General features: G+C 39.0%; 1 protein-coding gene across 2 annotated transcripts in view; it reads left to right on the top strand.

Moving 5' to 3' along the window:
- Positions 1–12,434, top strand: part of slc22a17 (solute carrier family 22 member 17) — a 16,879-nt gene extending 4,445 nt beyond the window's left edge. The window contains exons 3-10 of one of the 2 annotated variants that reach the window (XR_013796340.1): positions 2,216–2,319; positions 3,256–3,410; positions 4,312–4,477; positions 5,670–5,785; positions 5,942–6,050; positions 7,008–7,231; positions 7,863–12,201; positions 12,301–12,434. Coding sequence is in view for 1 of the 2 variants with exons in the window: in XM_079602011.1 (XP_079458137.1) it covers positions 2,216–2,319; positions 3,256–3,410; positions 4,312–4,477; positions 5,670–5,785; positions 5,942–6,050; positions 7,008–7,231; positions 7,863–7,974; positions 8,995–9,271 (1,263 nt within the window). In the remaining variant the exon portion in view is untranslated. Of the gene's footprint in view, positions 1–2,215; positions 2,320–3,255; positions 3,411–4,311; positions 4,478–5,669; positions 5,786–5,941; positions 6,051–7,007; positions 7,232–7,862; positions 12,202–12,300 lie in introns of those variants that run through there. The other variant, XM_079602011.1, reaches the window with a different exon arrangement.
- Positions 12,435–13,022: the final 588 nt, after the last annotated feature.

Genomic DNA, 13,022 nt, shown 5'->3' with positions numbered 1-13,022 from the left:
ACCTGAAGGGGGTTTATTCTGAGATAACACACACACACACCTGAAGGGGTTTATTCTGAGATAACACACACACACACACCTGAAGGGGGTTTATTCTGAGATAACACACACACACACACCTGAAGGGGTTTATTCTGAGATAACACACACACACACACCTGAAGGGGTTTATTCTGAGATAACACACACACACACACCTGAAGGGGGTTTATTCTGAGATAACACACACACACACACACACACACCTGAAGGGGTTTATTCTGAGAGAACACATACACCTGAAGGGGTTTATTCTGAGAGAACACACACACACACACACACCTGAAGGGGTTTATTCTGAGATAACACACACACACCTGAAGGGGGTTTATTCTGAGATAACACACACACACACACACCTGAAGGGGTTTATTCTGAGATAACACACACACCTGAAGGGGGTTTATTCTGAGATAACACACACACACACCTGAAGGGGTTTATTCTGAGATAACACACACACACACACCTGAAGGGGGTTTATTCTGAGATAACACACACACACCTGAAGGGGTTTATTCTGAGATAACACACACACACACACCTGAAGGGGGTTTATTCTGAGATAACACACACACACCTGAAGGGGTTTATTCTGAGATAACACACACACACCTGAAGGGGTTTATTCTGAGATAACACACACACACCTGAAGGGGTTTATTCTGAGATAACACACACACACCTGAAGGGGTTTATTCTGAGATAACACACACTGGATGTACATTATTCCGCTTATTACATGGATAATTGCCATATTAGTAAATAATAGACACAAAATATTGATCTGAGTTGAAATATTTTATTAGGTCTTTAAACGCAGCGTCCGCGGAGAGAGCAGTGTAACCTTAATGTGATTCATTTTAGTATTTAGTATTTTTGAAGAAATGTTATCTTAAACATTACCTGAAGTAAATCAAAATATAAACTTATTTTAAGGTAGTTGCTATCTCAACTTTTTAAATATTTTTCCTTTTAGTTAATGATAACTTTTATTTAGTTTTTGTGTGAACTAACCATAAGATATCATGTCTATAAACGGGCAAGATGGTTAACTCAGGCACTACTGCAGAATAATCTGAAGAACTTTGTTATATTAGAAAAAGTTTATGAACATGTAGAATGTCACAGAAGAAGTGTGATGCAAAACATGCTCCATAATCACAGCCAATCAGAACCTGTTTTACCTTAAATATGTGAATATTGATTCACTGAGATTGTGTTCTCAACACACAGTTTTATCTCACGCTTCGTGTCTTCTCATGTCAAACTCCACGTCCAGTGAAAGCTTGACAGATTCTCACTACACGTGTGTGTTCAGATGAACAGCAGGTGTGGGTTTATATAGACTCTTTATCACTCAGGCCGGTGTTTCAAGTTCGTGGATTTTGATTTAATCAAGGATGCAAAACCGGGAACAATCTAAAGATCTAAATCTAATCTATGTGTTCATAAGGAGTCTTTTGTGTTTAGTGTGTGTGTGTGTGTGGGCTGAAGTTCTCCACCCTGAAGACGAGTCATGTGTGCTGAAGAACTGGTTCGGTCACGTTCAGCTGATGATGTCTTGTGTGGTCGTGACATCATCGTGCAGCTGGTCTGGTCACATGACATCTGACTCAATCCGCCGCTGCTTACATCCTGAATCTGAAGAATTCATTTGTTATATTTACATTATTATAATATTTACAGTTCTGCCGTTATCATTTGTTAACGAACAAGTATTCATTACTTCAATGAGCTCATTGTTTCTGCCTTAAATTATTACATTGTTTAAATGCATTTTTTTTTGCATAAATTATTGAATTGTTTAATATATTTTTAGCTAACTGTGATTTGTGATTTCTGAAATACATAACTTAGTTTCCTCTGATAACAGAACACTCTAAATATTAATGTGGACTTTCCATAAAGCTGCTTTGAAACGATGTGTATTGTGAAAAGCGCTATACACAAATATATGTGAATTGAAGTTGAATCTCAAACATGAAGTGAAACTAAAGCCTGGTCACGTCTCCCGCTTTATCATAGAAGAAAACATGAAGTCGTGCGTCTTTGGAGATCACCGCGTTATTGTTTCCTTATGAATAGGAAGTCTTTTTTATTTGCTAACTAGCATGTCCCTGCTACTGCTAACTGACTTCCTGTCTGTTCTGGCCTGACTTCCTGTTGTGTCCAGTGGGATCTGGTGTGTTTGCGGTACTGGCTGGTTCCAGTAGAGGAGGTGTGCTTCATTCTGGGAACCCTCACAGGCTGTCTGGGTTTGGGTTACGCGTCTGACCGGTGAGGAACCGTCTGATCAGTGTCACAATATATCACAATACAAAAATGCAACAATATGTATTGTGTATAGTTCACCCAAAATAAAAATTACTGTGTGAGAAAATAATTCAACTTTTCAGAGTTTTAGTGTCAGTACATTAAACTACTGTATATAATGTGTAATATAATATACTGGTGTAACTGGACAAATGACAATATGGTGCAAAAGTTCATTTATTTCAGTAATTCAACTTAAAAGGTGAAACTAATATATTATATAGACTCATTACATGCAAAGTGAGATATTTCAAGCCTTTATTTGTTATAATTATAATAACTTACAGATTATGAAAACCCCAAATTCAAAATTAGAATATTGTGAAAAGGTTTTCATAAGCTGTAAGCCATAATCATCAAAATTATAACAAGGCTTGAAATATCTCACTTTGCATGTAATGAGTCTATATAATATATTAGTTTCACCTTTTAAGTTGAATTACTGAAATAAATGAACTTTTGCACCATATTCTCATTTTTCCAGTATCACCTGTATAATAATGTAATGGTGGAATATTTGTGGCTCCTGATAATACAAAATATCTGATGTTGCCAGTAAAAAGTCTCCGACATTATTTTAAATATATCTAGTCAGTGACAGCACAAGCATATTCATCTACAATAATCAGTATTTTCAGCTTCAGAATCATGAATATTGTTATTCTGGTGTCTCTATTGTCTGTGCTTTGGGTTTCAAGTCCAAGTCCAAGAATATTCATTTACACACACAATATAATACCAAATTTAGCATTTTAATCAACAGTAAAAAAATGTGTTAACCTTTTACCATGTCTTTGAGTATCGCAATAATATCGTATCGTGACATGAGGGGATCATCACACCCCTAGTTGTGATGTTATTCTGTGATTTCTGTGTTGAATGTGCCGTTTCTGTGCTCAGGCTGGGCAGGCACAAGTCCCTGCTGGTGTCTCTGACCCTGGCGGTGGTGTTCGGTGTGCTGGTGTGTGTCTCGCCCTCGCCGCCGGTCTTCATCTCCATGCGGTTCTGTCTCGCGGCTGCGAGCGCTGGCGTCTACCTCACGCTCTACGTCACACGTGAGTCGAACACACGGCACAGGCGTGATCAACATCAGAGCTGTGTTTGATATCTGTGTGTTCCTGATGATATTACACTGCAGAAATGTACAAATATCTGAACATTCTGGAGATGCTCGTGTGTGGCGGTCAAAAATGACCAAAATGTTTCTATTTGATTTCAATTAAATTAATGTACTATATTTTAGTTCAGGTCATATTTAGAATTTATAGGGGATTTTATGTTACTAAATTATATTTTTTAAATTATATTTTTGGAATAGTTATAAGCCATTTATTACCTGTTAACTACTTTTTGAGCATGTTGACCTGAAAATGAAATCTCCAAATTAAACCGCTGTAAAATCTGTAATGCATTGGAGCACAGACTGAACTTTGGTCTCTTTTTAAAGATGGGACTTGGCAGATGATTACTGAAGTGAAAAAGTGTAATAATAAAAGTTAAAGAAATTTTAGTTAGTTATTATAAAAAATACTTTTTTTATATTTGATATACAATGTATATTTTCCAAAAAATGTTTTACCCTAAAACTGAGAAAATTAAAAACCCATGAATCTGAACAAGTTGTGTTTCAAATTTGAGGCTGAAAGGATTTTGTTAGGCCGCAGTACCAAACATTTCCACTTGATTAAATTAATTTCCAATGCTTTTTTTTTTTTCAGGACCATTTAACCTTTTCGAATCATGTCCATAATGTTTTTGTGTGTTCACATAGCAAGTGCCAAAACCTTTACCAAGTTTTACGATCGAAACTTTCGGACCGAACAGCACCAGAGGGTTCAATCAAGATGCATCGCGAGGGAACTCAAACTACAGATACTAATATCCAGAACAGAATATGAAACGCTTGAATGCATTCTCTTAGTCATGACCTTTTAAGCAGTTTCCGTTGTGTTCCAGGTCTGGAGCTCTGTGACCCTTCCCTGCGGCTGCTGGCCACGATGATGTCCGGTCTGACCACGTTTGCGGGCGAGCTCCTGCTACTGGCGGTGGCCCTCGGCTGCGGCTCCTGGAGGGGCCTGTTGGGAACCGGAGCGGCTCCGCTGGCGTTGTTCCTGTGCTACGGGTTAGTCCATGAGGAATACAACCTACCGATCAGCTTTTGTAATAATTATGCTCTAGCAAATGGTTCAGATTTCAGCTTGTATCATGTGGTTTTGCTTTGTATATTTGTCACTATTAAAGGTGCACTGATAAGAAAGTTTGAGACGGGTATCTATTATAAGGTCATTTAAGACAGCTAGGTGACTCATAAAACATTTTTCCAGGAAATGATGCCAAAACATGATGTGTTTATAATTTCATAGCTATTCTACCTTATACTTCCACGTCACTCTTGCAATTTCAACAAAACCTTAACACTGTCCTTCCTTTTATTACTAATTTTAGGTCCTTTTTTAAACCAGTTATATATATATATATAAATATATAAAACTGTATATATATACGGTGGTCTAAAACTATTATTTTTCCACACCTACCAATGGCCGGTGACCATTTTAGATACCAGTGAAAATTAAAAATGTTCAGGTACAGAAATGTAATTAATTTAAAAAGTAAAATAGCACTGCATAGTCTTCACTGTATAAATGAACATAGATTAATCCTTATCAAAGTTATTCAGTCAAAAGCAGTGAGTGATTTTCCTTAGTCTTTTGTTGTTTAATAATGTTATTATAGAGACGTCAGGTTTATTAGACTGCTGTCACTTTAAGAGCGGCACGGATCCAATATACTGTTACACATACGGTTTATTTCTCATCTGTTTATGTTCACTAAAAATTCGGTGATGTATTTACCTCAGCAAAATTCACAAAACATCTGCGATGCTTAATGCTGATCCCTGAAACAAGTTCTATGAGCTGCGATATGAAAAACATGTTTGACATGTATTGAAACATAAACAGGTCCTGCAGGACAGGCCGTCAGATCTGTGGATATCATCTCTTATGTTATCAAACTGGCTCCGCATCGACACACTCATACTTGAGCTGCTGGGAACAGGAAGTAAAGCTTTTCAACACTTCATCAGCCTAAATGCAAACCGACTGCGCCTTCAGCCTCATTCAGAGATATTGATCTAACATTCCCTGTGAAGCATCAAAGCTTTAAGTGCAGCCAGCGCGCATTAGTGATGATGATCGTCCCGCTAGTGGCACAGTGTCGTTTCTCCCTGTGCTGTTTGTAGAGCAAATGCTGGTATTACTGTGAAGCTGCTCTTTCTGCTGGCATTTAAAGATCAGTTTGTTTGTCCTCAGGATCCCGGGAGTGTTTCCCGAATCGCCTCGCTGGCTTCTGCTTTCCGAGAGGACGGGAGACATGAATTCCTTCAGCGAACGGAGCGAGCGGCAGAGAGATGACGACAGTTTCACGGGTTAGTTTAAACATATCTTTGTCTGGTTGACGCTGGGAAATGTTCATTTTGAAACGCAAACAGCGTCAGTTTCTGCTGGATGTTTTCGTCTAATAGTAGTTTAGTTTTCAATGAACAAGAATGCAGAATGAGAGTGTGTTATTGTGTCTGATGCAGAGATGGACACAGAGTCGTCCTCATCTCCGGGACGTCCTCATCTGTCCTTCCCAGAGCTGCTGCACAGCAGAAACATCTGGAAAAACCTGTGTGTGCTGGGATTCACATCGTAAGTGATTCCTACTGTTTTTACTTGCTTAATGTGCAAAAATGAACAACTTTTGGAAGTTGGAGGCAGACTGCTCTTACAGAATAACAAAATAGCTCATTTTCAGCTGATTATCATTTTTGACAAGAAAAAAACTAAACGTGTTTCCTTCAGAAAGCAACAGTGTAGATATAGAACAAACATTTAGCGAGTACTTATACACCAAAAGTATTGGTACACACCTCTTAATTCTTGAAATGAGGGGTTTCAATCAGACCCATTGCCACAGGTGTATAAAATCAAGCATTTGGGAAAGACATTGGTCGTTCTGAAGAGCTCAGTGGATTCAAGCATGGCACTGTGATTCATCCCAGCTAGATATTTCACAGTAAGTGGTTTTATAGGAAAGTGGAAGTGTTTAGGAAAAGCAGAAACTCAGCCACAAAGCGGAAGACCATGTAAAGTCACAGAGCGAACCGGTCACGAGTGCTGAGTGTGTAAAACTTCCACTGGCATTAATATCAGCACAAAAACTGTGCGGCGGGAGCTTCGCGGAGTGGGTTTCCATGGCTGAGCTGATGCATGCAAGCTTCACATCACCAAGTACAATAGCAAGTGTTGGCTGGAGAGGTGAGTGTGGAGTGTTGAATTGTTCCGGCAGTCTAATAGACGAGTCTGGGTTTGTGCCAACTGTAAAGTTTGTTGGTGTGGGGCACGGCTTCCTTTCACGGCTCTTCCAGTGAAGGAAATCTGAATACTTCAGTCCATAAAGATGTAGTTGGATGAGTTTGGTGTTGAAGAACTTGACTGACAACACAGAAATAAATTGCGGGCCAAAATTTGTGAACTTTCAGCATCATTACTCCAGTCTTCAGTGTCACATGTTCCTTCAGAAATAATTCTGATATGCTGATTTGCTGCTCATTTCTTTAATGTTAAATTTTTTTTTGCTGCCTTGTTTTGTTGCATTGTCTCCAGGTTCATCTCTCATGGCATCAGTCACTGCTACAGCTCCTTCAGAGGTGACGTCAGAGGAATCACCCCCAGCTTCTATTGGACGTACCTGCTGTCTGTGTGTGCCGGGGGCGGAGCCTGGCTGCTGCTCTGGGCAACCGTGGACAGGTTTGGTCGTCGTGGAATTCTTCTTCTAGCCATGACCTTGACCGGACTGGCTTCCCTAATCCTGCTCGGACTCATGGACTGTAAGTGTCCACGGGTCGCTTTCCTGGCACCATGCACACATACTAATGACAGCATCTTACTTGGTATTTGTGGGTAAAATTTCATTTCAATTCAAAACAATAAAGAAAGGAATTAATATTTAATTATTTATTGATTTTTTATAATAAAGAAAAATGCATACTGCATGTAAGCACATTGTCCCTCAAAATCTTATCACTTCATATTGTAAATGAATAAATATTTCATTACTGTAATACATTAATAACATCATCCTGTCTGGACAGTGAATTAAAATATAATAAAATAAATATATATAATATTCTGCATACATTTAAAACAACAAATACTACAGGGGTGCATACTTATAATTGCACTTGTTTAAATAGTAAACTTGTTTTTTTTATAGTCCAATTAGTTATTCTTTTACACATTTTCTTAATGTGGAAAATGTGCTTTAATGTTAATTGTAAATGCATGTAATTGTTGAAAATATCACAATGCAATAGTCTTTTATGGAGTATTTATATATTTGTGAGTGAAATATGATCTGGATGTTTTGTGAGATTTGCACACAGAATTTTCTGGAAATTATTGATTTCTTTGAGGTATTTTGTGTCTCAATGTTTGACGTTCAGATGAATGTCCCTGCAGATCTGAGCGAGTCGGCCATGACCGTGTTCTCCATCATGGGCCTGTTCTCGTCCCAAGCGGCCGCTTCTCTCTCCATTCTGTTCACCGCTGAAGTCATGCCCACCGTCATCAGGTAAACACGCCAGTCCCACAGGGCTGGTTACTAGCACACCTCGCTTATTTTAGCTCCTGAAGCAGCAGAATGCAGGTGTGGACAATCAAATGCTAAAGAAAAACAGCACGCTCACACTCAGGCACAAGAGAGCCAGTTAGGGATGTAATTTATGCATCTGTACCATGTTGTTCTGGCTTCCCGCCAAGAGTGTTTCTCCTGGGATGAAACTGAGGGAAGATTTGCACCAGTTGTTCACTTATTAGCTTTAAAGCAAGGCAATGGCAAGGTCATGGGTTTGATTCCCAGGGAATGTATGAATAAAATGTAAACCCTGAATGCATTGCAAAAAAAGCATTGGCCAAATGCATAAATAAATATATGGCTGTAATTGATATTTGAATATTTAATTGTAATGTCGGGAGCACTATATTGTGATCTGCTCAGTATTATGAGGAACTCAAAGACCCCACTCATGCACAATCATGAGTTTATCGAGGTCAAGTGCTTTGTTGTCAGAATGAATAGGAATCATGGAGGACACCAGGTTTATTTATTTTTATTAAAGCCATAACATATATAGAAGATATTTGGTTAATATCCAATGAATTTTTAATAAAATGTAATGTTACATTCATTCACAACCATAAACATTACCCACACTATTGTATATATATTTTTATTTTACACGTGTGTAAAGGCAAGATAAAACAATGTAGAGGTTGTGGGAAAAACAAATAAATTTTAGCCACTCGGGTATTAGTTAATAAGTTATCTCAGAGTTTCCCAGTCGTATATATGACTTGCGTGGCCACTCGTCCAATTTCTGACTAGGAAACTCATATTTACGATAATTGCAATTTCACATGAAGGCAGCATCAGTACTAGAAGAAGCCAATGGCATAAGTTCCATCAGAAACATTGGGGCTTCTACTTTTCTTCAACCAAAGTTGATCACTTGTTGGGAAACATTTCCATTTAGACCAAAGATTTCCTAGAAACTGTGAATGTAATGATTTTGACGTTGCATTGTGTCCGCAGAGGAAGTGGAGTGGGAGCCGTCATGGCGCTGGGATGTGTGGGTCGCCTCAGTTCTCCTCTCATGGATCTGCGTAATCACTACGGCTACTTTCTGCACCATGTGGTCTACTCTTCTCTGGCCCTGTTAGCGGTTCTCTCAATCCTGCTTCTCCCGGAGAGCAAACGCAAACCCCTTCCACAGACGCTAGTGGACGGAGAACAGTACCGGCGTCCTCCGCTGGTGCGACGGAGGAGGGATAACGTTCCTCTTCTCGCTACTCCCAACCCAGAGACCTAGCCTTTACTCTCCAAGCGCATATACAGGGGATTGTCCCTGGAGTCGCGACCTCTTAACCATGTATTTGTAGTCATTCCTAACACCCACCGGTGGAGTCGTCCATCATAAAGTGTGAGGGAACTGCACGGTTCACAAATGCTCCATCTTTTCAGCGCACAATGGCATAAACCATAAGTCGAGGACGTATGCTCTAATTCAACACTGAAGTCTGACCCATGTAGCATCCAGTGACTTGATAACAATATTAGACCGTATTTAACTTCACAGAGACAAGGGCTGAAAATCACAGTGCTCGTTCTGAAATCTATTTATCCCTTTGAAACTAGGCTTATGTTCTCACTTCAGAATGGAATTGGTTCTCTTAATTCTTGAACATGTTGCTGCTAAGAATGGTGATCCCAGAGGATCGATGAAGGACTGTGTTTTGGATGAGAAACACTGAGGATTGTTTTATGTGCACTCTGATTGGACATGACACTTATTGTATGCTACACGTCACTAGTAGTTAAAGGAATATTACAGGGATACAACTTGAGCTCTATGTGCAGCAGCTGGGACTCGCTGTCTGTTGTTTCCCAGATTTTATTATTTTGACCCGTCGAATAACCAGATGCTAATTTTAGTCGCAGATGATTTATCGAATTTCACAAGTTAAAAAATAACATTTTTACTGAATAATCTGTGTTAATATTTCTGCTTTTAATTGGAGTAATTTGAATCTTAAGTTGTATTTAACCTGGAATATTCCTTTATTAGGCTGATTGCTCACAATGTCCCATATTTCTCTGTTCCTCACCTTGAAGATTGAGGCTGAAGAGTACGACCGCAGAGGGATGGAGAGCTCATTTGAATGTTGACACTGTCTGGATTTATTTATGTCTAATGTCTGGCTCTGTAGTTTGCCTTTTGTCTTTGCCTATTGCATCGTATTATAAAATAAGGCACATTGGAAACACAAGTTATGTAGCTTTTCCTCGTGCACGCCTCTGTGTTCGATTTTTTTTTAAATGCACTTAATAGTTCTGAATTGTTAGTAATAATTTAATTATGATAATTACTACTTGAATAATAAAGGATAATAGTAATAAGTCTGATGATTGCGCAACAATTACTAAACAATGCTGTAATTATTAACACATCTTTAACCAATATAGTTACAAATAAAATCATGGAAAATCATTTGTTTGTCAAGTGATTAAAACTGAAGATCTACACACAGACATCGGTGGTTTAGACAGACACGCACCTCTGGTACATCAATATTTAGCTGGTGTCCGTATTTTTGGCTCTTCAGTATTTGTAGCTCATTTTATACTAGAAATTCACTCCGAACTGCAGTTCCTGATTCTACAGCGGATCTTTGATAAGCAATTTTTTAAGGCCTCTAAAATATCAACATACTTTAAGCAAGTAAAAGGTTTTTAGTATAATTGTAAAAGTGTAAAAACTTGTCTTTTTGCTGAGGGAATAACTTTCATATTGTTAGTAATATTTCAAGAACTGAAGCAACTTGCATTTATTAGATTATCCATACGTCATTTTCAAATGTATCAGATATGATCATCAGGCTTTTGAGGAAGGTTTATTTGTTCATATTACATTGCATTATATGTTTTAAAACTAGAGCTTAGATCATAAAAGTTAGCATTTAAATATCATCTTACTAAGACACTATTGGCTGATATAGTGACGACTGATATTTAGATGATTTTATGACAGCAGTCTATAAAGATCTCACTGTTTTACATTACAAGCATCAGAATTTCATCTCGTCTTTGTGCATATAAACATCAACATTAAATTGCTTGAGGAGCAAAAAACCTTGAGGATGAGCTCCATATTCTCACCATATCGTACAATATGAGCCATAAAAGCCTTATGTGCTAAATATGATAATCAACAAACACCGCATTATTCCATATGTCAGGCTTTAAAGGTTTCAAATGATTTCAGTCATAAAATCCTTGTTTACTGAAGTCATGGTCATGGTGATAGGAATAGCTTGTCATAATGTCTATAAAATTTTGCCTTTGGTTCTCAGACAGCTGGCCGCTTTCGTCCCCTCTCTTACTGTAAATACTGCCGATCAATTGACTAATCGCCCTTATGAGATTCTTGCCTGGAGATTTCACCAGGCTCTCAGGGTGTGACTGTAGACGTTATGAAGGCATGCACAATGAACACTTGAACCTTGTTAACGTGTGACCTTTGCTGCTTAGTTGTCTTCACTTGGCAGGACATCTAATAGTAGCTTATGGTCACAACTTGCCACATTGGATGACTTTGTCTGTTGGCATGAGTTATAATAATAGCCTTTATACAAACACTTCCCTAATTGAAGTGATTTCAAATGTTTTTAATTTCTATAATCGTCATAATGTCAGTAGTAAATGATCAGCAAGTGAACTAGACCTAAACCGGTGCTGGGCGGGAAAACAAATGTTTGACCCGACAGAAAGACGACACCCCATTTGTCCCACTTGTCTTGTGACAGTGGACGCATGCACAGAATATCACAGTAAGGCCATCACTGCTTTCATTTCACCGCTGCAATAAAACAAAGTGGTCCATCACTCTTCCCTTATTTATAGTTATCTTTCAGTGAAACGTTTCATAAATGGATGTGCTACTGTCTGTAGCCCAACCACTGATTCTCAATCAATGGGCGTCACTTTCCAGGAATTTGACAGGGTTATCTTTATACCCAAGGACAAATGAGGAGATGATCCTGTGCCAGTGAAGCAAGGAATCATTTCATCTGTCACTCATTAACCTTCAACCCATCTGAACTTGTGATAGGACTGAGATAACACTGAAATTTCAAATTGGATGAGCTGAGATCCATGCTGGAACAAACTGAGAGAGGAAGAAAACTGGCGGAGCAGGAACTGCTGGATGTCAGTGAGAGAGTTCAGCTCCTGCATTCTCAGGTATGACACATCTGTATTAGACAAATAAAACCTTTAAACCCATTCTTAGTATCAATATCAACTAGAGACTACATGAATGTCAATATTATCTATGTTCAGAACACCAGCCTGCTGAATCAGAAGAAGAAGCTGGAGGGAGATAACACTCAGCTTCAGACTGAGGTTGAGGAGGCAGTGCAGGAGTGCAGGAATGCTGAGGAAAAAGCCAAGAAGGCCATCACTGATGCTGCCATGATGGCAGAGGAGCTGAAGAAGGAGCAGGACACCAGTGCTCATCTGGAGCGCATGAAGAAGAACATGGAGCAGACCATCAAGGACCTGCAGCACCGTCTGGATGAGGCTGAGCAGATCGCCATGAAGGGTGGCAAGAAGCAGGTCCAGAAACTGGAGGCCAGGGTAAGTTTCTGAAACTTTGTCCTTAATGCATCTTTCCATATCTGTATGTTTGTTGCTATTCATGAATATTTGTATTCAGAGCTTTAGATTGGTGTGTTTAAAATAGTTTTGGATTTTTCTAGGTGAGAGAGCTGGAAAATGAGGTGGAGCTTGAACAGAGAAAGGCCAGCGAGTCTGTGAAAGGTGTTCATAAATATGAGAGACGCATCAAGGAGCTCACCTACCAGGTCACTTTCTTTGGCACAAAAAAATATATATAAACGTATATATTACCGCCGTTACATGTATTCCGTTACTCCCCAACCCTGACTTTATATGCAGACTGAGGAGGACCGTAAGAATCTGGCACGTCTTCAGGATCTGGTGGACAAACTCCAGCTGAAAGTCAAATCCTACAAAAGAACTGCTAAGGAGGCGGTATGTTT

Source organism: Phoxinus phoxinus (assembly GCF_949152265.1).
Source record: "Phoxinus phoxinus genome assembly, chromosome: 24".
Taxonomy (NCBI): domain Eukaryota; kingdom Metazoa; phylum Chordata; class Actinopteri; order Cypriniformes; family Leuciscidae; genus Phoxinus; species Phoxinus phoxinus.
This window is presented reverse-complemented; position numbering and strand designations above follow the sequence as displayed.